The 22,692-nt window shown below is 43.5% G+C and overlaps 1 protein-coding gene across 2 annotated transcripts; it reads left to right on the forward strand.

The window, feature by feature from the left end:
• Positions 1-630: 630 nt before the first annotated feature.
• On the forward strand, positions 631-21,566 carry ccdc50a (coiled-coil domain containing 50a). 2 transcript variants are annotated; one of them, XM_086281732.1, is made up of 12 exons: positions 631-948; positions 3,606-3,668; positions 7,290-7,419; positions 9,389-9,479; positions 9,919-10,009; positions 14,606-15,505; positions 16,189-16,340; positions 16,767-16,811; positions 17,011-17,148; positions 17,251-17,330; positions 17,407-17,516; positions 19,567-21,566. In XM_086281732.1, the coding sequence occupies exons 1-12, from the start codon at positions 894-896 to the stop codon at positions 19,584-19,586; spliced, it is 1,875 nt and encodes a 624-aa protein (XP_086137858.1). In that variant the 5' UTR covers positions 631-893; the 3' UTR covers positions 19,587-21,566. The 2 variants fall into 2 exon arrangements, with proteins under 2 accessions (XP_086137858.1, XP_086137859.1); XM_086281733.1 differs by lacking the exon at positions 14,606-15,505 and having other exon boundaries at positions 637-948.
• The last annotated feature ends 1,126 nt before the right edge of the window (positions 21,567-22,692 follow it).

Consider the following 22,692-nt stretch of genomic DNA (forward strand, 5'->3'; position numbering starts at 1 on the left):
GAAAATCCACAATTATTACTATCTTATTTTGGTGATGTATTTCAGCTATTTATAATGTAAGGGTTTAAATTCAAATAGTCTCATTTTCCGAAACATAAGTGTATTCTTAGACAATTTTTTTACCTCAATGGAGAGCTTCGTTAAACGTTTCTTTTAGTTTAATAATATATTCAATAAATGTTTGGGAAGCTGGCTGATAAAGGTACATTTCAAAAAACCTAAAGTATAAAGCTAAATCTAAATGTTGGCTTTTGCACAGTCAAAGGTTAAAGTTATACTGGCTGGGCTAAGTTCGTAAGCATGTAGGTCTGGTGTAGTCAGTAGCATGGTTCAGTTGTATTTCTTTATTTATTGTGTCACGAATATATAAATATTTTTAATTAATATTTATAAATAAATAAGGGAACTCTTGAACAATCTTCACTTTGATTTTCTTTTCTTTTTATTCGAGTGTGTGTGTGAGTCGCCTTGAGGCGACTGTTGTTGTGATTTGGCGCTATATAAATAAAATTGAATTGAATTAAATTGAATTGATTTATTTTTCCTGCACAAGTCTTGCGAACGCTGGTATTTTATTCTGAAAAATCTATACAGGAAATATCCTCTTACTCCGTTGGCCGGGTGTAGGAGGGAGGGAGGGACGCTAGCAATCTGACAGGCAGCTAGCTACAGCAGAGTAACAGCCTGGCAATTACAGCGGCGACGTATCAGGAGAGGGTGGTTACCGAAACTAATCAAAGGGTCGTCCAGCACCTGAACCATCAATCGGGTTTATGAGTTAAGGCGATCAATCAGGCTGCCGTTAACCTTCGGAAAAAACGCTGAAGTGTAATTCACCGTCAACGGGTTTTTTTCTTTTCTTTTTCTTGTTTTTACTTATTATCCGTGACAACATGGCTGAATGTAACGTTAGCATCGACCAGAATAAACTACCTGGAGTGAAAGAGGGTAATGTCCACATAACATGTTTCCTGGAAAAATATAAAGCAAGCTAGCTCTTAAACAGCCAGCCTGTTAGGTTAGGATAACTCTAGCGAGGCTAATGTTAACCGAGTAAACGCAGGTGTTTATTTGTTTGTCTCATGCACTACGGCTAATGTGGCTCTTAGCACACGCTGCTAGTGGATGCTAGCACACTTACTGGTCTTTTCAGGCTGGAGTTAGATGGTCAGTCTGGGTGCAGGTGTCATCCAGGCAGGTTTACAGTGGGAAACACCGTTTTATGTGTTGTGTACATGTTGACACAGTGAGAGCCGCCTCATATTAAACACAGTGCTGGGCTGGTGAAATGTGCTGTGTTTACATGACTTGTAACTTTGTCACCTGAGTTGTTTTCTTGTTTTAAGGTATGTGGTCCAGCCAGAGTTTTGAACACAAGCTCTGTTTGAGTTTTGTTTGTTGTTTTGCCCCCGGTCTCATATTCTCTGGTGCCATTTCCTCCTGCTTCTTATGACTGTTCAGAATATGAATCCCACGAGCTCTTTGCCACATAGACACCCAGAACTAGGTCTGCTATTGTTTGTGGATTTGAAAAGCAGAATGGAAACGGGGGTGTTTATATGGAAAAGCATTATGGATGGGATGCTTTGCTGGTGGGAAGCACCTGTTAGTGTGAAGCAGCTGCTGGGCAGGATGTTTGTTATTCTGGTCAGAGAGAGAAGAATCCTGCACTGCTTGTCTAGTCTGCATTGGGAAGGGATGGACTCTACAAAACTGCTGGAAAAGTTAGAAAACAGTAAAAACAACGAGGTGCAGAAATGAACTTGAAATATTTACTTATATTTAGATGTTCTTGTGGTTTATTAAACGCAGAAGTGTCCATCTATTTGCATAGTGCACACATGTTAGACCTATTTTCTATTTCAGGTCCTGAAGTGAATGATGGTGTGAAAACCTAAACCGTGAGTGCAGCTGTAACCCGTCTTTCACTTGTGCTGAATTCTTCTGAAGTCTGTTTAAAAGCAACTGTTAAAGTACTGTTGACGTATAAAGCAGCAGCAGCCACGATACAGTCTCTTTGCTAAGAAGATTAAGCATATGGTTGAGAAAATGCTCGGTGGAGGTGTCATCCTCCTTCAAAGCATCTGTCATTAGCCATCGTGCACAACGAGGCAGTCTGGATGATTTATCAAGTGTGTTTGCCTAATGGTGGTCGATTCCCTCCCAGCGATCTCTACAGTCACACAGTCACAGGCAGTTACTGGTTATTAATATTTCATGTGGATGAAGTAATCTTTGGACTGTAAGCTTAACAGGGGTGAGGAGACAGTGTGAGCTCCACAAACTGATCGACACTGGTGAATATGTATGATGCCAGATTGCTTTTGCTTTGTTGAAGCGATCTGGTGCCAGCTCCACACTTCTGAAGGCTTTTTGTTTGATGAAGCCATGACAGAGTATTCTGTTTATATGATGCTATGGTAAGTTGCTAAGTAGGGGGAGTTAAGCTACGCTGACAGAACTTTTAAGTCCACATTCATGTTTAGCTGAGGTTGTGAGAAAGGCCTAAAACCGCCTCCTTAGTTCTTCTTAACAGGAAACCGTCTGCTGTTAAAGATCTGGAGCAAACGTGAAGAGACACGAGCTGTGTGCGTCGTTGAGAAGGATCAGGTGGATGTGTCGGGATGACGTTTGGTGCTGGGGGGTTTCGGAGGAAAAAATCCCCACCTACTCCATCAGCCGAAACTGTTGTTTTCAGGATGAATCTTTTGGCAGCACCAGTGATACCGAAACCAAGCCTGGAAAGTTTGCTCTCGGGTTATCTGTAGATATGGAAAATGAGCAGTTCATATTTTTTTCTTTAAGAAAACATTTTTATTCTCTTCCTACAGAGCTGAGATTGTGGCTGGTGGACTTTTAGTCTTTGGCCAGGCCTGAAAACGACAGGAAAAAAGTCCTGCGTCATAAAAACTCAGCTTAGATAGAAAATTCAGGTTAATCTTACTTTACTTACTGTAGCTTATTTGGCTATACACAAACATGTTTCGTTTTACTGCCTTTGGGATGTGTTTTCTGCTAGATGAGCAACTAAATGTTGCCTTTTGAATTGCACTTTAGGGCAGCAACAAAACGTTTTCTCACTTCTTCTCACCTTAAAATAACTTGTCAAGATAAAAAACCCTGAGCGCTTTTTTAGTCTGAGTGCAGAGCGCTTCCTCTTTCACTTTCAGTTCATCTCAGATCCAAAAACAAATTCCAGAAGGTCAGACAGGATCTAAAATCACTTTGTGTAGCTAAGAATGATGTGCTCATTGTGCAGCGAGGCACTCTGCTCAGCTTATCAGATTAAAAACAGTTTTAGGAGTAGTTTCTCAGTATCGTGACACATTTGATTCCCTGTTGGTGGAATCCTGACACTTTGCCTTCCGTCATGACTTTAAATTCATTTTTATTGATTAAGCACATGAGGGAAGACGTGCCAGATGTTAAACGGGGAAACCGTGAGAAGTCTGATTCAAATTGACGTCTCTTCTTCCTCAAGCTTGTGTTTAACTGGGAGCATAGCTCTGTGTTTGAATACATGGGGCTGTTTGAATGATTGTAACGTTTGCTACACTTTCCAGCACTCGTTTTTAAATGAAGCCTGTTTTTCTTCCTTTCTTTAGTGTGCCGAGACTTTGCCGTGCTGGAGGACCACTCCCTGGCCTATAACCTCCAGGAACAAGAAAGTAAGCATCTACACATTAGTCATGTTTGGGGTTTTTCTTCATCCTAAGGCAGTGGTTCTCATTCATTCTCACATTCAGCTTGACTCTTGATAAAATGAGTTTCTACTCCTGAGGAGTGTCACGGGTAAAACAAGCGTTTGACAAACAGTGCTGCCCTCTCCCTCCTTCAGACGTTTGCTTTCCCTGACTGTGTTCAGGCAGACGAAAGTGTGGCTGCGTTATTCACGTGACAGAAATCCAAGTTTATACAGAGAGGTCTGTATGTGGAGAGTCTGTTTAAACACTTGGTGCCATTTATTATTGCACTGTTTTCTGCATTGGGATTTTTCTGTAACTGCAGATTGTTTCTTTCCTAAATCATTTGGTATCACTTTGCTAAAAATCAAGCTTTGAATTATGTTTTATTTGTAGCAGTAAAAGCATGCATGCAGCCCACGATGCTCCACTTTGCTATTTGCAGGGCAGAGCGCGGCGTCAGTGGCTGAAGTCTGATTAAGCCCGTATAAACCCTGGTACACAATTAGTCGAGCCATGTTGCGGGACGCCACAAAGCTCTGCATCAGAGCAGTGAGGTGGCTTTTTTGTGTGCAGCAGCTGTAGCACAGAAAGCTCTGATTGTAGAGCTGAACACACTGCATCTGTGTCTCCTTTTACGCTAGCTGGTACTTTAATGTGAGCACATATGCAAGTAGGGCTGGGCCATATTATACCGTTCACGGTAATACCGGTATAATGTTAGGCAACGATAGGAAAATGAAATATCGCGATAGAATATGAGTAAAACGCGCATGCGCAGTGCCTTTGTTTTCATACGCACATGGCCGATTGTTGAGTGAAACAGATGAACCAGAATTGGTTTGTAAAAATGGTGCAACTTCCGTGATGTGGAACTGGTTTGGTGTTTGTCCGTCAGATACACAACAAAGCACATTTTTTTGCAGAACATGCAAGCGGCCGTTGTTATTGTCGTATTTGTCGGACTAAGATGCTCTTAAATCTGGGAGTAATCTGGGTCCTAAACTCCGTATACTTCAGGTCAAACAACACTGCAGCATCACTTAGAGTTAAAAACTGTCTAAATTCTTTCATCTTTAATAAAATGATCAGCATTGCTGCTTTACCAGGTGTAACTATAAAGTTTAACTTCCAGGCATCCATGAAAACAAAAGTTATTACATTTAACGGAGTTAGAAGTTAGCAGGAAGCTAGCGGAAGTTAGCTCGCTAGTTTCGCTAGTTACCTAAGCATGATATTGCATGTTCTGACTGAGAGATTTCTGAAAAAAATCAAACGTACAGCTCTGCTATCACTTCCAACATAAATGAAGACAGGAAACTAAACAGCAGTGACGTTTGTAGGGTTACTGAAGTTGGGCTAGCTGGTATATAATGATGTGCTACGTGATCGCTAGCGACACAGCTATGTTAGCATAACATAAACAGTGAAGCTGGAGGACGAACACTAACACTTTTCCACTTATAAAAGTTAACGTGAAGGTTCTTCATGGTTAGAGACAAATGCAATTGCATGGCAGGATACTGTAAACGGACCAAACTTCAGTCAGGAGAACAACTGAGATAATCCATCCACAATACGAGGTTAGTCATTAATATACTGCAACAACATGGGAATAGAGCAGCTGCCAGAGAATTCAACATTAATGAATCAATGGTACAGAAGTGGAGGAAGCAAGAAGAATGAGTTTAATAAAGTTTGATTTATCTGACTGCTTTGTTTCGCTTAATGTGCCTTATAATCCCGTGCACCTTATGGTCCGAAAAATGCGTACTGCACACTGCAGTTTAATGTTGCAAAGCACCTCTTTTTAACTTCAGTGGATATTATACATGGTTATGCTCAGGATATGTCAGCCCATTTCTACTGGAAATGCCTTTTGGTTAAACTTTCAGCAAGGAATTTGCATTTGCACTGTTACATTTTTATAAAGCTTTAATGTACATAAAAACCAGCTTCTTGTTTAAGTGAAAATAAATGGAAGGTTGTCTTTTTGCGCTAGTAATGTTGTGGAGTTGTATTTTGTCTCGCATCAATTATATCGTCGGTTATATCGTTATCGCAAATTTTCAAATATATATCGTGATAAATATTTTTGGCCATATCGCCCTGCTCTATATGCAAGTAATTAGAGTCATTATAGAGGGCTCCGTTCCCTCGCATCAAGATAAGTTGTTGAAATCTCACATCAACATCTTTTTCAGGTTCTTTCCGTGCATCAGAGACGGGCTGCTGCTGTATTATTATCGAGTCTGGTGAACCTCTGCACTAAGTTTAGAGTGTGAACCGAGAGAACGCGCTGCTGTAGAGGACACTAGTTTGTCTTTCCGTTTCCTCCATTGTAAAACCATATAAAGGTAAATTATGCCACGAGCTCTGCTAAATAAGAGGAAGGCAGATGTCATCCAGCCACACTCTCAGTGCAGATTAGCTGTAATGAATGTGATTGTGCCCTTTTAAAGCTGTAGGGATCTACCACCAAGGCTCATTTCCATTTGCTCCTTTGTTGCCACAGTAACTGATCAGGTTTGTGTTGGCAGTGTTCTTTCAACTTTGACCCTGGAAGTCAAAAGGGAGGATGCCATTTAATATATTTCAGTAGTTCTCTAAATATGCAGTGCCCCCCCCCCCCCCCCCCCTGTTTTGTTTTTCTTCATGGATCACATCAGCAGATGGCGTCCAAAAGAAGATTTTAAGCACATTGAGTTTGTGTTCATGTGCAGATACAGCTGGCTTTTGTTCCCATTCAAAATGTTGAGCATGCGGAACAGCAAAGTGTCCAAATGTCACATGGAAACATTTCTGCAAGGCCGTGTCAGCACTTGGCATCTTCCGTTTCTGTGTTTGCTTCTTTTCACCGTGCAGATTTCCACTCGTGTCTGTTCTCACAGCTCAGCGTTGTTTCTTTTCCTGAATGGCCCGAGGCCTCTTCAGAGGATGTGTTTTATGAACAGATTTCACAATGTCCATTTTGTTTCCTTGAAAGATGAATCCAGATTGCTGTTGACACGGCAAACATGGCAGTGGATAAATGTCCTTCATTTTACGGTGTGACTTCAGTTATACCTTCAGACTTTTTTTTTTCATGGGCTGTCAGCACGTGAAAAATTAATCCCAGCGTCATTCAAGAGAACCCCCCAAAAATCGATGTCAGTCCCTCGACTCTTTATCATGATGGCACAGCTGTGACATGGTTTCCTGTTTCCATCCCACCGATCACAGACACAGACCTTATGGAGCTCCTCGCGTACAAATTGCCAAATGTAATTTTGTCCCGGATCAATAACAAAGTGAACAGAACTGAGCGAGTGAGTGATGCGCTGCTTACAAAGTGCTAGAAGTGCGTCAGCAAGCAGGATTTCTCATCTGTTATGGTCGACTGCATGCCGTCACACAACCTTGGAACGACGCCTCAGCCGCCAACATTCATTCCTCAGCGACTGAGAGCGCAGTCTGTTGAATAGCAGAGGCTGAAACGGCCGCGGCGTTTCTCTTGTCCTCAGACGCTGACGTGTAGACCTGCAAATAACCTCTGCTGTTCAACATTTATGTTATCTCACTGATAGTCAAGCCTGTGTGTGTGTGTCTCTGTGTGTGTGTCAACAGTTGAGAGCCACTTGGCCTCCAATGTCTATAAGAGCCGTCTGGTGCAGAACGACCTGCAGGTGGCCAAGAAGCTCCAAGAGGAGGAGGATGAGAGGGCCAAGATCAAGACTCAGAAAGAGAACGTTGCCATGTAGGTGTCCCTCACACGTCAGCCTCATACACACCTGTTAAATGTAAGAAGAGCAGGAATTCCTGGAGATGTGGCTGATGGCTCAGATAAAGTCCAAATCAATAATGCCATGGAGCACATTTATTCATTGAGCTTTGTGCTAATGAAAAGTCATGCTAGAGTCAGCAGTTGCATAAAAGCATGCGCCTGGTTATAGTTGTGCATATGAGCAACATTTGTCCAAGTAGAAAAATAAGGATCTGCTGGTTGGATGTTTGGTTTTTGAAATGAAGCACTCGATGCACCTCGAGGACTTTTAAAGCCATCAGATTACTCAGCAGTACTCGCTGTGAGCGTTATTAGTTACTTTGATGATGGCATCTGTTTCCAATTAGTCTAATCTCATGTAATTACTCCCAAACCCCGTCCTCGGACAGATTTGTGCTTCAGCAGCGAGGTCAGCCAGCGCAGCGCTCTAGGTGACTCCTGCTGAGTGATTGTTCAGAGTAGGTTTAACACTGTTATTGTTATAAATAGAAGATCCTGTCATTCAGTATGCTTTCAATCTTGTTTTTGCCAAGGAGCAATCATGAGGTTTGGAGCTGGTTCTGCTGACCAGCTGGTTTTCAGATTATTTAAGAGCAGATGTTGCTGAGCCATGCGTCAATTAGGCGTAGGATGTAACAGACTTCCTAACAGGTCTGTGCTAAAGACATGTTATATCTGTGTTAGGAGACTCATAGACTCAAGCTAACCTACAAAATGCTTTCAGTCTTTATCCTGCTTTAGAAACATGCAGAAACAAACGGCATAAGCAGATCTTCTTCAGTTGTTATGGAGTCTGTGTGGTGTCTTTGTCACCGCTGATGTATAATTATATTCCCCGAGGGGTTTGGGTTGCTTCCAACTGCATGTCCAAAGCAATGCAGCATGTACACTTACTAACCACAGTGGCCTGATGCAGAAACATAAATCTGGCTCCGCTGAACATAGCAGAGAGCTCTGTTGTCTCTGTTTCAGCCCAAAGCAGCAGTTGCATCCCAAGTGTGCAAAAAGGCACTTGGAGTCTTTCTGTGCTCTGCAGTTTTAATCAACATAAAAGCGCTGACTCGCCGAACCCACTTATTTTAAACACACATAAACATGCAGGGCTCGAGTAGAGGGATTGCACTCCCTGGGTGCCAGATGCCTCACCGACGCATGCAGGCCGGTGCTGCCGGTCTTGTTCCAAGCTCACCGTCTATCCCACACTCGCCACTTAGACACCGGACTAAACAGCATCACTTCTTTCTCAGCACGTACTGTTTCAAGACGCTCAGGTGCAGCAGTTTGTTTACATGTGCCACTTTAATTCATCCTAAGCCGTTAACCACTCGGGTCAAATCCAGGTACGGCGTGGGTTGTATAAGCTCCTCCTTCTGTTAGTAAGATTTCACACTCAGGTGCGTCTGCACACACTGTAAGGATTTTCACACACCAGCCCTGCAGGCAGATGGTGTTTTTGACTAAATCGTGCAGCTTCAAAGATGAGCGTGAGCCAAGGCGCTAGTGAGATCAACCCTGCAGTGAGCTAAGATCCTCCTGCTCCTGCCTGAGGCGCGCTGACCATCATTCACAACATGCTGGATGACTTCAAAGCTGAGGGTTCGGGTGTTGACTCCCCTTATGAAACAGAATTACTGAAAACTGTAAGTGACAAAAAAGTGCATCATTTTCACAGTGTTGAAGTCAGGGAGGCTTTTAAACCTTTATATACACAACAATCTAACGTGTGTAGTACCAGAGCCGGTTTCAGCACCACTGTGTGAGTTTGTCGTCAGAATAATTGAGACTTGAAAAGTGTAATAAGGCTTATTTAACAAATGTGTCAGTGTAAATATGCATCTTTAAGCAAAGCTGTGAATTTAAAAATGTCCTTCCATTACATCCCTGCTGTAACATTTTCCCGCTTCTTCTCTTCGTACATGCTTGCAACACATGTGAACCCCAGCGAGCGGCAAGATAACGAGATCGCCCAGGAGATTCAGGAGGAACTGGTCCGACAGGCAGAGCGACAGCGACAGCAAGAAGAGAAAGATGCGGTAGGAAGTGGACCTGAGGCAGTGCTGCTTGTTTCTACCCCTCAGTTGTTTCTAGTCTTCCTGTTTTGGGCGGGTCATTCTTTTCCAATCATTGCGCCTTTGTTTCCACTTTTATTTTATTTTATTTTTAAGTAATTGGGACCTTTTTTTTTTTCTTTTTTTTTAAACATTACAATGACATTGTTGATAAATGGGAAAGCTGAGAAATCCTAGATTCTGTTTCCCAATCAGCAACACTGTTTGTGTTAGATTAGTCAGAGTGAGCTAACTTGGGTCAGATCGCCTCCTACGTGCTCCATAAGGTGTACGAAGCATGTGCTAATTGGCCTGAGAAGCGAGCTACTGTACGTGCACCCAAAGAAATATGACCTTTGTCTAAGTGGGACATTTCTATATTGATGCGGGACGACGTGCTTACTGTTGCGTTGTTTTGTTGCAGGCCATCGCTCGTAAGCTGCAGGAGAAGGAGATGAAAGAGGACAGGAGGAGACATAAGCAGCTGGAAACGCGCTTTGATGAAGATCATGGAGGTGAGGAGAGCACCGCTGACTTATGTAAATGCCTCATTTATGTTGACTTATGGCTGTCGGAGCAAAGCTAGTTTTCTATCTGTAAAACGGCTGACCGTTGTATGAGCGGCCCTTTGGCGACAGTGGGAAGGAAAAACTCCCTTTGAACAGGAAGAAACCTCCAACAGAACCAGGCTCAGGGAGGGGCGGGGCCATCTGCTGTGATTGGTTGGGGTGAGAAAAGGAAGACAGGATAAAGACATGCTGTGGAAGAGAGACAGAGATTAATAGCAGATATGATTCAATGCATCATGGGAATCCCCCGGCAGCCTACGTCTATTGCAGCATAACTAAGGGAGGATTCAGGGTCACCTGGTCCAGCCCTAACTATATGCTTTAGCAAAAAGGAAAGTTTGAAGCCTAATCTTGAAAGTAGAGATAGTGTCTGTCTCCTGAATCCAAACTGGAAGCTGGTTCCACAGAAGAGGGGCCTGAAAACTGAAGGCTCTGCCTCCCATTCTACTTTTAAATACTCTAGGAACAAGAAGTAGGCCTGCAGAGCGAGAGCCAAGTGCTCTAATAGGGTGATATGGTACTACAATAGGGGTGGGTTTTTATAATCGATTCATCGATTAAAATCGATTCTGGCTTGGATAACGTAAAATCGATTCATTAAAATCCTGAATCGATTTTTTAATATAAATTTATTTTGTCCGAAATGCCAGAATCTCTGGTGACATCTCACAAAATTTCAAGAACCACCAAACAGTAAATGAGAGCAGGTACAGGGATTCTTCACATAGACTTAAACACAGGGCGTGACCCGCGGATCAGAATCAGTTAGATGTCGCCTTTCTCACAGTCGGGGCTGAAAGTGAAAGCCGACAGCTCACTGATCCGGGTCCGCGCTTTGTGTTCACGCCCTTTATGCGCTGATTCTAAGGCTGTTAGTTTGATCTCTCTCCAAACAATATTGACCGAACCAGCAGCAAAAGAAGATCCAAACGCTTCACATAAACATCGTCATGAATTCACTCTTTTACTGTTTTGCTTCCATTGCGATGCGCAGCTCTCTCTCTCTCCCCCTCTCTCCCCCCCCCCCTCTCTCTCTCTCGAACAGTTTCGCTTTCTTCATTATTCGCTTGCTTGTTACGCACAAGTCTACTGTTGCTTACAGCGCTGTCGGTCGCTGTTTTTTTTCCCTTTTACATTCTTCCGAAAAGAAAACCTCATTTCTGCTGTTCAATACTGAACAAATTTAAACTTTTTAAAATTATTCAAAATGCAAAATGCTTAGCCGTGTCTCTAATAAAACCGCTGTAACGTCAGAGGTAATGTTCATTAATTAATGGTTTTCTTTCGTTTTTGATGTACTGCAGAATATTTTTTATAAAATCCCAGGCCAGGAAAATCACCTACATGTTTTTCTGTGTTTTATCTTCAGCTACTTTGACACAAAGGCATCTGCTGTGATGCTCACAGCTTGGATAAAGTCTTGCGAGTGTCAGCTTCCTTTTTATAGATACAAAAATATGTAAATGTACTGATCTGAATTATATTTCTGACTGTCAAAATTTCCCAGATTTAAATTGAATCGAATCGAATCGAATTAAATCGAATCGTGGATCGAATCGATTCGGGACCTTGTGAATCGGAATTGAATCGATTCTAGAAATCAGTGACGATACCCAGCCCTATACTACAAGGTCATTAAGATAAGATGGGGCCTGATTATTTAAGACCTTGTATGTGAGGAGCAGGATTTTGAATTCAATTCTGGATTTAACAGGAAGCCAAAACAGGAGAAATCTGCTCTCTCTTTCTAGTCCCTGTCAGGACTCTTGCTGCAGCATTTTGGATTAGCTGAAGGCTTTTCAGGGAGTTTTTAGGACTTCCTGATAATAATGAATTACAGTCGTCCAGCCTGGAAGTAATAAATGCATGAACTAGTTTTTCAGTGTCACTCTGAGACAGGATATTTCTAACTTTAGAGATGTTGCACAAATGGAAGAACGCAGTCTTACATATTTGTTTAATATGTGCATTGAAGGACATGTCCTGGTCAAACATGACTCCAAGGTTCCTCACAGCGTTACTGGAGGCCAAGGTAATGCCATCCAGAGTAAGAATCTGGTTAGATACCATATTTCTAAGCTTTTCAGGGCCGAGTACAATAACCTCAGTTTGATCTGAATTAAGAAGCAGAAAGTTAGCGGCCATCCAGGTCTTTATGTCTTTAAGACATTCCTGCAGTTTAACTCATTGGTGTGTGTTATCTGGCTTCATGGACAGATAGAGCTGGGTGTCATCAGCATAGCAGTGTAAATGTATGCTATGTCTTCTAATGATGCTGCCTAAGGGAAGCATGTATAATGTAAACAGAATTGGTCCTAGCACTGAACCCTGTGGAACTCCATAATTAACCTCAGTGTGTGAAGAGGACTCTCCATTTACATGCACAAACTGGAGTCTATTAGATAGATATGATACAAACCACTGCAGTGCAGTACCTGTAATACCTACAGCATGTTCTAATCGCTCTAATAGGATATTATGGTCGACAGTATCGAACGCTGCACTGAGGTCTAGCAGGACAAGCACAGAGATGAGTCCACTGTCAGAGGCCATAAGAAGATCATTTGTAACCTTCACTAAAACTGTTTCTGTGCTGTGATGAGCTCTGAAACCTGACTGAAACTCTTCAAATAAACCTCTGCAGATGATCTGTTAGCTGTTTGACAACTACTCTTTCAAGGATTAAAGAATAATTCTCACAGCTTTTCACAGAAGAATATAAAGTCATGAGTAAGGCCACGGGAGGTGATCGGTCTCTGTTTCTGTGCCGGATTTGGTTTTGTCTCCAGCTTTGAGTGCGGTGGGTGTGTCTCTAACACTCATGGCGATTGTTGCTGACTTGAAGATTGTGGAATGCATTTATAAGCACATAATTAACCCTGAAGGAAGGCTTGCGTGTTCCTGCAGAGAAATAACTCGTCCTTTTACTCCCAGTGCAGAGCGCTGATTGAGCCTTTTGTACCAGAGTTGGCATTTAGTGAATTAGGAGCAATTTTAGATTTACTTCTGATGTATTTAAAAAAACAACAACATGTTTTTAGTGTTTTTTGGGGCTTCTAAAACGTGTTAGCAGCTCAGTGTCACAATTTTATGTTTCATGTTGAAAAATTGAAGCTTTGCTGCAAGTCCTAATCCAAAATGTCATCACGATTGCTTCTGTACCTGAAGCGCTGCGGCCGTTTCTTATTGCGTCTTGTTGAGGCATGAGTGCGGTCGCAGGTCTTGAACCACAGTTGTGAGTGTGAGTGTGGGAGGAAGTAAATTTCCTGTTCCTAATAAAAGCTCAGCTTTTCTCTCTGCAGCTGCTAAATCTAATGTGACATGCTGACTACCAGCTTTGCCATTTCAACCCTTTTGGGTGTTTTGTTTCTGAGATTGACTCAGAACACTAAACCTCTACAGTGGTGTCGCTCCCACACAGGAAGCACAGAGGAAAATCTCTTTTTTCCTTTTAGTCAACAGAAGAAAAATCAGTCTGGTTTTCTAGCAATTTGGTGCTCTGCAAAAATTCAACACACACAGTTTCTACTTAAAGTGCTCGTGAGTGATTTTTATCTTGTGCTTGTTTGTTCATTTAAACTGTCACGGAAGCTGATTTGAATAGTTTCCGTGTTGGTGTTTGTCGGCGCAGACGGGGACGGGCGAGCCTCTCGCTGTCAGTCCACCTGCTTGTTCTCTGTATCGACTGCAGACTGTGAGAACTTATGTAACTGCTCACCTGTAACGTCACCACTGGGCGTTTGCACCTGTGACTGTGATGATGTCACAGTCTCTCTCTCTGACGTACAAAAACATGTTGCTTCTCGTCACTGAACAGCTGTCAGGGTAGAATAAAAGGTTAAAAATAGGAGAATATTTTATTTTTTTAAAGTGAGACGAGGTGAGCAAACAGCGAATGCCCGTGGGCGTCTGAGCAGGTGTCAGGCTCTGCTCGTACCTCCCTGCTGCTGGTTGGATAACTGGAATGCCATTGCACTGACTGGCAGTGCGGCGAGGACTGGCCTGAGCTTTGTTCCTCGCTGTGCGTTTCCTTTCATTTGTATTCATTCAAACATTTCTCAGCCACATGTCGACTCCCAACAAACAGGTTTCCTTAAAGGTGAAGTGCTCAGATCAACAGTTTGCTCTGTTGGTGTGTCTGCAGCGTCTGTATTTACAAAAGCAGTGGCATGTGGAGTGCAATGGAGGAGCAGACAATTTGTAACCATTTAAAAACATCATATACTGGTTGATGTCCCATCATGAGTCCTGAGTGCCTTTATATCCAGTCAGACTGTCTGATAGCGGCTAACACTCGCTGTTGCTGTCTTTGCAACATTTTAATTTTCCAACCGTAACAACTGCCGGGACGTTTTGGGTCATTTAATGTCATCTTCTGCATTTCCTCTTTCTTCTAACCACTGCTCTCCTCACAGGTGCTGTATCTAACCCGGTGCTCACTGTCTTGACTTATATTACACCTGTCTGTTGTTGTTAACTTTCCCTGTTTTCATCAACCACCACCATCATCATCATCGTGCCTTCTCACTCTGCTTTGCTCAGCTGCAAGAAGACCTCTAGACTTGGACAAACCCAGACATCACACACCGACGTCCCCCGGGCGATACGATGCTCCGGTGAGCTCACGTCGAGATTACTCTCCAGATTATAGTTCAACAGAACCTAAAAGGAGCAGACACCCAAAACTGGATGCTGCAGCACCCCGTGGTCGCTCCAGATACCCAGAAGGCTATCTGCTGGGAGAAGGAGGCCGTAGCAGGCACGCAGATCCTTTTCCTGAGCACCTGATGCACAACAGAGGCAAACACGGGGACAGGTATCCAGAGCACGAGCCCTCACAGACTGGCAGAGCCAGGGATTTAGGATACGAGGACACAGAGAGAGTGGTGAGGAGGAAAGAGAGGCCAGCTAGACCACCTCCAGTACAAATTCCTAAAGAGAGGGACAAAACGTGGGTCAGAGAGCAGAACAGGCAGTACGACCGAGACGGAGGCAGAGAACCGGAATATGAGAGGTATACTGCAAGAGACCAGAGGAGGGACAGAGACCAGGACCTCAGGTGGGGAAGAGCAGAGGGGCGGGACGGAGAAAGATCCAGAGACAGAGGACGAAGTTTGGACAGAGAGCTAGAGGGACACGGACATCGAGATAAAGGAAGACAAAGAGCGAGAACCCGGAGCAGGGAGAGAGGACTCGAAGAGGCCTTTGTGGAGCCAGCACACAGCCGGGACCGGCTGAGGGAAGGGAGGGCTTCCTGGGAGGGGGAAGAGGAGGATTTTGAGAGGACCAGGGGACGGCACCGTGTCCAGTCCAGCCCCAATGAGCTGTTTGGAGATCATAGGGGCGATGAAGGCAGAGGAGACAGCAGGGAGTTCTGGGACCTCCAGCAGGGGGAGGGTCGTGGCAGGGAACGCAGTCATAGTCAACCCAGCGGAGAGACAGGTATCACCCCGAGCTCCCTCTGGGCTCTGCGGGGGGGCTGTGTGGTGTGCTAAACCTTTCTGTGGCAGTCTGAGGTGGTGGGTCAGTCTAACAGCGATCGCTAACACACACGTTAGATTCACTGTTTTCAGGATCAGCGATCTTGTGATTTCAGGTTTGAGGCCAATGATTTATTTCGCCTAGTGTGGAGTTTTCTTGTCTCTGTGCTTGGAGTGAGGCGTGTGCTGTGTGCTTTCTTATGGCTTGATGAGCTTTGTAAGCTCAAATGTTTCCTTGATAAAGGGCTTCAGAGCTGGTTGTGTGTTCTTGTCAATTGAACAAGCTAAACTTTACCATTTCATGGTTTTAACTGATCTGAGATCTGCCACAGGTTTAAATGACCCAAACACAGCGAACAACACCAGTGGAGATGCACTGCAGCCCTTTAAAGGTGCATTGGCTTTGATCAAACTGCTGCTGAATGTATTTTTGTGTGAATGTGGCATCAAATTATTGATCATTCAACAGACAAATGATTTTGATCCATAAATCATTTTAATTTATCAAGAAAAATGATACAAACTTTACTTTATTCTGTAATTGTGTAAATTGCACCTTTAAGATGAGATTTCCTTTTGCTGAAGCGAATCCTAATAAATAATCATCGCAGCCCTGCTCTGTTAGTCATGATTTGCCTTTTGCAGGTCGTATTGCGCACCATGGCGGCGGGTCAGTAATGCCAGAGACTGAGTACGGACTGAGTGAGGCCACCAAGGGTTTGACCAAGCTCGATCTGCGCGAGCAAGAGCTGAAGGACCTGGAGGTGGCCAGGAAACTGCAAGAGGAGGAAATTAAGGTCAGGAAGGAAACCAGAAGAGAAGTACGTGTTGTCCATATGTGCACGCACACCGTGACGTACAGGGAACAATCACATTAGCTTATAGTTAGCAAACAGTGTGCGCAAAGAGCAAAGTTAAAGGTCTGTCGGTCTGTGTGTGGTTGAGTTTCTTCTTCTTTGTTTAGAAATCAGTTTTGTAAAGAAATGAAAATGTTTGAATAACTCTGCCCATAAATGTATTTTTGTTGTGCATTATTTGATTTGACATGATGAAACGTGATTGGCTCCAGAGCAGCCAATGACAGTAAAGCATTTGACTCTGTTATCAAAGCTGTAAAGAACTTGAAGCCTTGATGTCAAAAACCAAACTGAAAGTGTTTTTCTTGTGTGTTTCCAACATCACGTAACATCTGTGTGAGAACGTAACCTTTTCTCTGGTTTCAGGCGAGCCAGATGCACGTGCGTGCAGCCCAAGTGGCACAAGACGAGGTGAGTGTGTGGAAACTCCTCCTCCAACATGGATAAATGTTACGTGCAAAGATGCTCTGCAGCACTGGAGGTGTCGCTTTGGCTGCTTCGTGTGAACCAGGTGTTCTCTGATGACATCTGGGACGCTTGTGTAGAGTTATGTCATGTGACATGTAGGACGTATTCTGGGGTAAATGACCTAGTCGCCTCGCTTTGCCAGGAAATCGCCCGACTGCTGATGGAGCAGGAGAAAAAGGAGTACAGGAAGAATCGCGAATGGGAGAAAGAGAAGGAGCGGGAGAGGCTGGCCATGGAAAGGATGGCAGTGGAGAGGAGGCGGCAAGAGGGAGACTACAGGGTAATTTTCCATGACCGTGCATATTTTTAACATGCGTGCTTTTTCCATATAAGACTGTATTTCCTCTGTGGGACGAGAACCATAATTTCTGTTGGTTTCCAGCCAAACTCCGAGGACGTTGTCCGGCCCAGGACACGAGAGGAGTACGAGTACCAAAGGCAGAAGAACTACAAGCCTCCGAGGTACACGGCTCTCACCAGAAGAAATGTCCAGTCTGTAAAGAAGCAGAAATGTATTAATGTTTTGCACGTGTTTCAGGCCTCCACAGCCGCGCACACATGACTATGAGAATGTCAGTCCTGGCTACGTCTACCCAGATCACCCTGCTGCCCCTCGCGCTCCAGCCAGACCTGATCCAACTTACAGAGGTAAATGAAAACCTAAACAAGGCAGCTGCTGCCCTTTTTCAACACTGTGGTGTTTTTGCACTTTAGTCTGCTTGATGCTAATAGCCGTGTCTCTCCCAGCGTTCCTGGCTGCGTGTGTTCTGCAAAGAAAGAGTTAACTTTGAATCTGCAGATAGAAATACATCAGGCTGTCAGACTCAACACTGGCTCAGAAGTTTAATTAACTAAATATACTAGTAATACTACAGTATTTAACTAAGAAGTTTTTGTTTTTTTATTTGTTTTATTTATATAGCACATTTCAAAACCAGGGGTGTGCCAAAGTGCTTCACAGAATCGATTAAGTGCAGTTACAGATACAAATATACTGACAGGTGGGAGACATAACTATGCAATATACAGTAGGCACAAGCCAAAGGCTGAAGGTTAAACACGATAAGCTTTAATCAGAGCAAAACGATAAAACACAGTGCCATTACGAACACGCAGATATAGGTTGAGATTATTCCAGAGGTAGGGTGCAAGAGAGGCGAATGCTCGGTCACCTCTGGTGTTGAGCCGAGATGTAGGTCACACCAGGAGCATTTGGCCTGCTGATCTAAGCGCTCCCCCGGGGGTGTAAAAGCTGAGGAGATCAGTAAGATAGCTGGGTGTGGTATTATTTATGATTTTAAACGTGAACAATAAGATTTTAAAATCAATGTGATTTTAATGGGAAGCCAGTGCAGGTCAGAAAGAACCGGAGTAATAGACTCAAACCTACCAGTCCCATTTTGAACGACGGCAGAATGGAGACCAGCATAAAGGGAATTACAGTAAACTAATCTGGATGTAACAAAGGCATGGATACGTTTTTCAAGGTGCTTACGTGGTATGTAGGGCTTGGCCTTGGAGATTAGACGTGATTGATAGAAACTGGATTCAACTACCGAGGACACGTGTTTGTCCAGCTTAGAGGAACTGTCCAAGACAACACCCGGGTATCAGAAAGAGTCAGCAAAGGGCCCAAATACATCATTGAGTTCAGCCTGACTATCGACGATTATGATTTCCATCTTATCATTGAGAATGAGGGAATTGCTCAGCAGCCAGTTTTTAACTTCATTCATACAATTGAAGAAGTGTTGCAACGATGACGTGACATCCTCAGCCAGTTCAAAATGGATTTGAATGTCATCCACATAAAAGTGGAAAGAAATATTGTATTTTTCAAGGATTCGGCCCAAGGATAACAAGTATTAAGAGAACAGCATAGGACCCAGTACAGACCCCAGGGGGACACCAGAGGTGACCGGGGCAATGGAGGAGGAGCAGGTACCCATGGTGATAGAAAAGGACCTTTCTGATAGGATTTAAACCAGCTAAGGGCACTGCCCGTGATGCCCACCTTAAGCCTCATTAAAAGGACATTATGGTCCACCAAATCAAAAGCAGAGGACAAATCGAGCAAAGCTAAGACCACAGGGCGCCCCGAGTCAGCGATTGAGAGAAGATCATTAAAGACTAGCAGTAATGCAGTTTCCGTGCTAAAGCTTAGACCCGACTGTATTTTCCCCGATGTTGTTTGCATCCAAATAAGCTTGAAGTTGGGAATGAACAAACAAAAAGTTTACTTGATTACTTTGGTCATTTATCAGTAGGAAAAAAACCAGTTAAAAGTCTAAAGTTTACATTTTTCATTGCTGTCCAGATGTCCAGTCTTCTGGTCCCCAGGCCTCATCTTTGACATCATCAATGTTAAAATGAACATCTTCATTTCTTTCAAGTGGTTTGTTTTGGCCAAATGTCTAAATAGGAACGTCTCCCTTTATTTTCTTAGCACTGCCTACATGAACACGTGAGAGTGCTGAAGGCGTTTAGTTCGACCAGAGCTGGTTTCTCGTCACTCATATTAATAAACTCCTGAACGCTACCTTGGAAAACTTGAGTTCATAAACACTGCAGCATAAATTGCACTGCAGCAGGGCCACGATTAGTCAACTAGTCACGATTACGTCGACTATCAATCGTTTGTGGCAGCGCTACACTGCAGTATATGGAGCTCATTTTCTGTCTCTTCCATCTTTTTCAGGTGCCCATCACAAGCGGTGACTCAGGCTCTCGCCCGTGCGCACACATGCTGTCAGTCCTCCTGTGTGTGTGTGTGTGTGTTTATCTTTTATTTTCACCCATTCACACTCTGTTGGCCAGAATCCTTCGGACAGTCATGAGTTGGCAGTGGGATTTTTTTTTTTTTTTTTTTAATATCCTCCAAAGTTGAGGAAGTGGATGTGTGAGTGCTAGAAATACTCATCTTTTTTTTTAATGATCTGTAAAATGTGATTGCATATTTCTTTGAACTGATGTGACATTAAGCCTAGCCAAAAGAAATCTCCCATGATTCTTTGCTGTGTAAATGAAGGAACTGCCCCCCTGCTGTGGTCATTGTGTGCCATCAAAGGGCTTAAAGCCTCTGCTGGATGTAACAGTTCCTCGAGACTCTTCATGGGACATGCCTGTCTGGTCCACTGTGGCTGTTACAGTGTCTTAGATACCAACGTGGCAGCTTCTTTGTTACAGCGTGCTGCGCCTCTGTTCTCGCCGTGCTGTGCAGCGAGGCCCTGTGAGGGCTGCCCATGTGCCACACAGCCTTTGACTCTGAAGGGGATGCATTATATTTTGTTTTATTTGCTGTAATTATAAAACAAAGCCTTGATTTCGGTGCTGGTAGCTCTGGCTTTCATATGTTTCCCACCTTGTTCCAGCGCAGAAGAGGTGGAGCTTAGCGGCGATCCGTGGACATCGATCAGCTCGATGTGTTTGCGGTTTTTTTGCTTGTGAGGGGAACTTTTTTTTTTTCCACTTAACCCTGTCTTTCTTAAACTGTAGTGGTATGACTGTATATGACTTACTGTTTCTATGTGCATGCTTACTGAGAGTGTACAGATGTGTACATGCATCTCAGCTCTGTATCAATATTAACTGGCTCCCTCTTTATTATCAGAAAGGGCTAAAGCTGCAAACAGCCAATAATAATCTCTCTGTAGAAACTAAATATGTGCTCACATATACTGCTGTACAGTATTTCAGTCTTCTGCCAATATTTCATATGAGCTTGTCATTTCCAGCTGGCCCATAAAAGAACCAGTACCAAATGAAATGCATGTTGCCTGTGTCAAACCTGAGTTCATGCTCAGACGCTGTGTGTAAATCTGCGTTCTTGTTTTTTACATTCGACCAAATCATGTGGAAACTGTTCGGTTCTCCCTCCATGAAACTTGTATCCTGCTCGTTGTCTTTATTGAGAAAGGGAGCTTTATATTTATTTTTGTAAATTTCTTTTTTCCTCACATTGTTTCCTCAGTTTTCATTGGCCAAGCTTCCCCGCTGTCACTTCCAGGACTGTCCGGTCTCATACTTCCTGCTTGCAGAAAGGAGAAATTCTAGTGTTTTGTTTTATATTTCTTCAGGTCCTGATATTTTTGGCTATGAGAGGGAAAAAACGGATAATGAAGAGCACATTGCTGAAATGTTTGTGATTGCCACACAATGACTCACTCATTGAGCATTTGGTGCTGCGTAGTTTTTGCTTTGTAATAAATGTTGCTGAAATTATAAATCTGCGTGGAGAACAAGCCCCTGTGCTGTACGCAGAAACTCTTCTCTCGTAGTGCGTTGAACAAACATGCAACTGTCATTGAACTACAGTGTGTGCTACTTGCTGTTGACAGAATGAGATGTGCCATATACGTGTTGTTTTTCAGGGACTTTACAAATTGGAGCGATTAAAAGTTGTGGTTGTAGCGGAGCTAGCGCACCCACTGTGGTGGGTCTCCCTAATTTATTCTTTGATGAGAACGCCACCTAGTGGACGTGCTTCCAGTTGGTGAGGGTACAGATCACAGTGATGTGTATTTGTGTATGTTGTGCTTCAGATATGACTTTACTTTCATGTGTTGTCTGTTTTCTTTGATTTAGGGCTTTATGCAATCTACCAATCATGAATCAACATGTTGGACTTTTAAAGTAAAATGAATTTAAGTTGCTTTTACTTGTAGCATCTCAAAATGTAATAAATTGCATCAGCATTTACACCATGAATACAACGTGTTTGTGAAGCTGTAGGCCACTCAGCACATCTCACCTGACATGCCCGCTTCATCCCACAGCTTTAGTACAGGGGGGGGGGGGGGGGGGGTTAGTGTTAAAGGTCACATTAGTTTATTGGTCAAGATATTCAGTGACCTTAGTTTCACTCCTCTGCTCATGACGACCTGCAGTCACCCCCTCTGGGGCCCGCTTGATGTGGGAGAACCCGTAATGCAGAACGTTTGAAGCCTTCAGTGACCTCTGACCTTGGCACATGTAACCACAGAGTTACCTGTAGTACAGGTTTTGAGTTTCCAAAGGCAGAAACTGCTCAAAGCCTCTGGGTTTGAGTCCTCTTGAAAACCTTAGACTTCAAGAAACTACACCTACTACTTAAAGTCAGTTTGAACTGAGACTGTTCGTATCACTCCTCTTCAGTTTTTAGTGTCACTTAGGTGATTTCAGCCATGCTAAATGAAAGGAAGACACAGTATAGCAGGAAGTGCTGCTTTATTTGTATTGCTGCATAGGGAAACAAGCAATCATTTTTCCTTTCATTATGCTAAAGTCATGTACTCAGTGTGCGATAACATCCTTATGTGAAGTGTTTAGTGCCAGCAGCAGGTAGCCTTTTATTGTCAGTTTTAATTAAATTCTGCCACTCTAAAGTACAGTCACACCCTTCCTCTGAGAACAGAGCTGGTTCACCAACATACCTGAAATACTGAAGGTTTGTCTGCAAGTGGTAACACCACTGCCATGCCCTCCATGGGATATGTCACAACTGAACTACTGGAAGTACACCTGAACAGCCAGAAAAGCAGCTGCTGCTGTGAACCTGTGATCGGCTTCAGTTTGGGCAGTCTTAAAGGAAACGCTACAATCCTCTGGAGATCAGACTCTGCTGGGACAGCAGATGCATGAGGAGGTCAGGCCCACCAGCATGCAGCTGTTGGGTTGTAGTGCTGCTAAATCAAATGATACAGTGGCGACACTGATGTTGACTCTGCTCGTGTAACAGTGACGCTGGAATAGTTCAATTATGCAGCCCAGATTTAAAACATGATTTACAGAAATCCCTCCAAACCATGTGGCAGGCAGCCCTGCGCTAAAGGCCGGGATGGGAAGT

Source organism: Aulonocara sp. 'chitande type north' Nkhata Bay, linkage group LG23, assembly GCF_057382095.1.
Source record: "Aulonocara sp. 'chitande type north' Nkhata Bay isolate Kocher_YH1m ecotype deep benthic linkage group LG23, A_spYH_male_GT1.1, whole genome shotgun sequence".
In the NCBI taxonomy this organism is placed as follows: domain Eukaryota; kingdom Metazoa; phylum Chordata; class Actinopteri; order Cichliformes; family Cichlidae; genus Aulonocara; species Aulonocara sp. 'chitande type north' Nkhata Bay.

Bases quoted from the DNA above. Each gene is read 5' to 3' on its own strand.
- ccdc50a (XM_086281732.1), top strand. From the start codon at position 894: ATGGCTGAATGTAACGTTAGCATCGACCAGAATAAACTACCTGGAGTG. The intron at 7,420-9,388 runs GTAGGTGTCCCT...TGTGAACCCCAG, and splicing joins CAGAAAGAGAACGTTGCCAT to CGAGCGGCAAGATAACGAGA. The intron at 17,149-17,250 runs GTAATTTTCCAT...GTTGGTTTCCAG, and splicing joins GGCAAGAGGGAGACTACAGG to CCAAACTCCGAGGACGTTGT.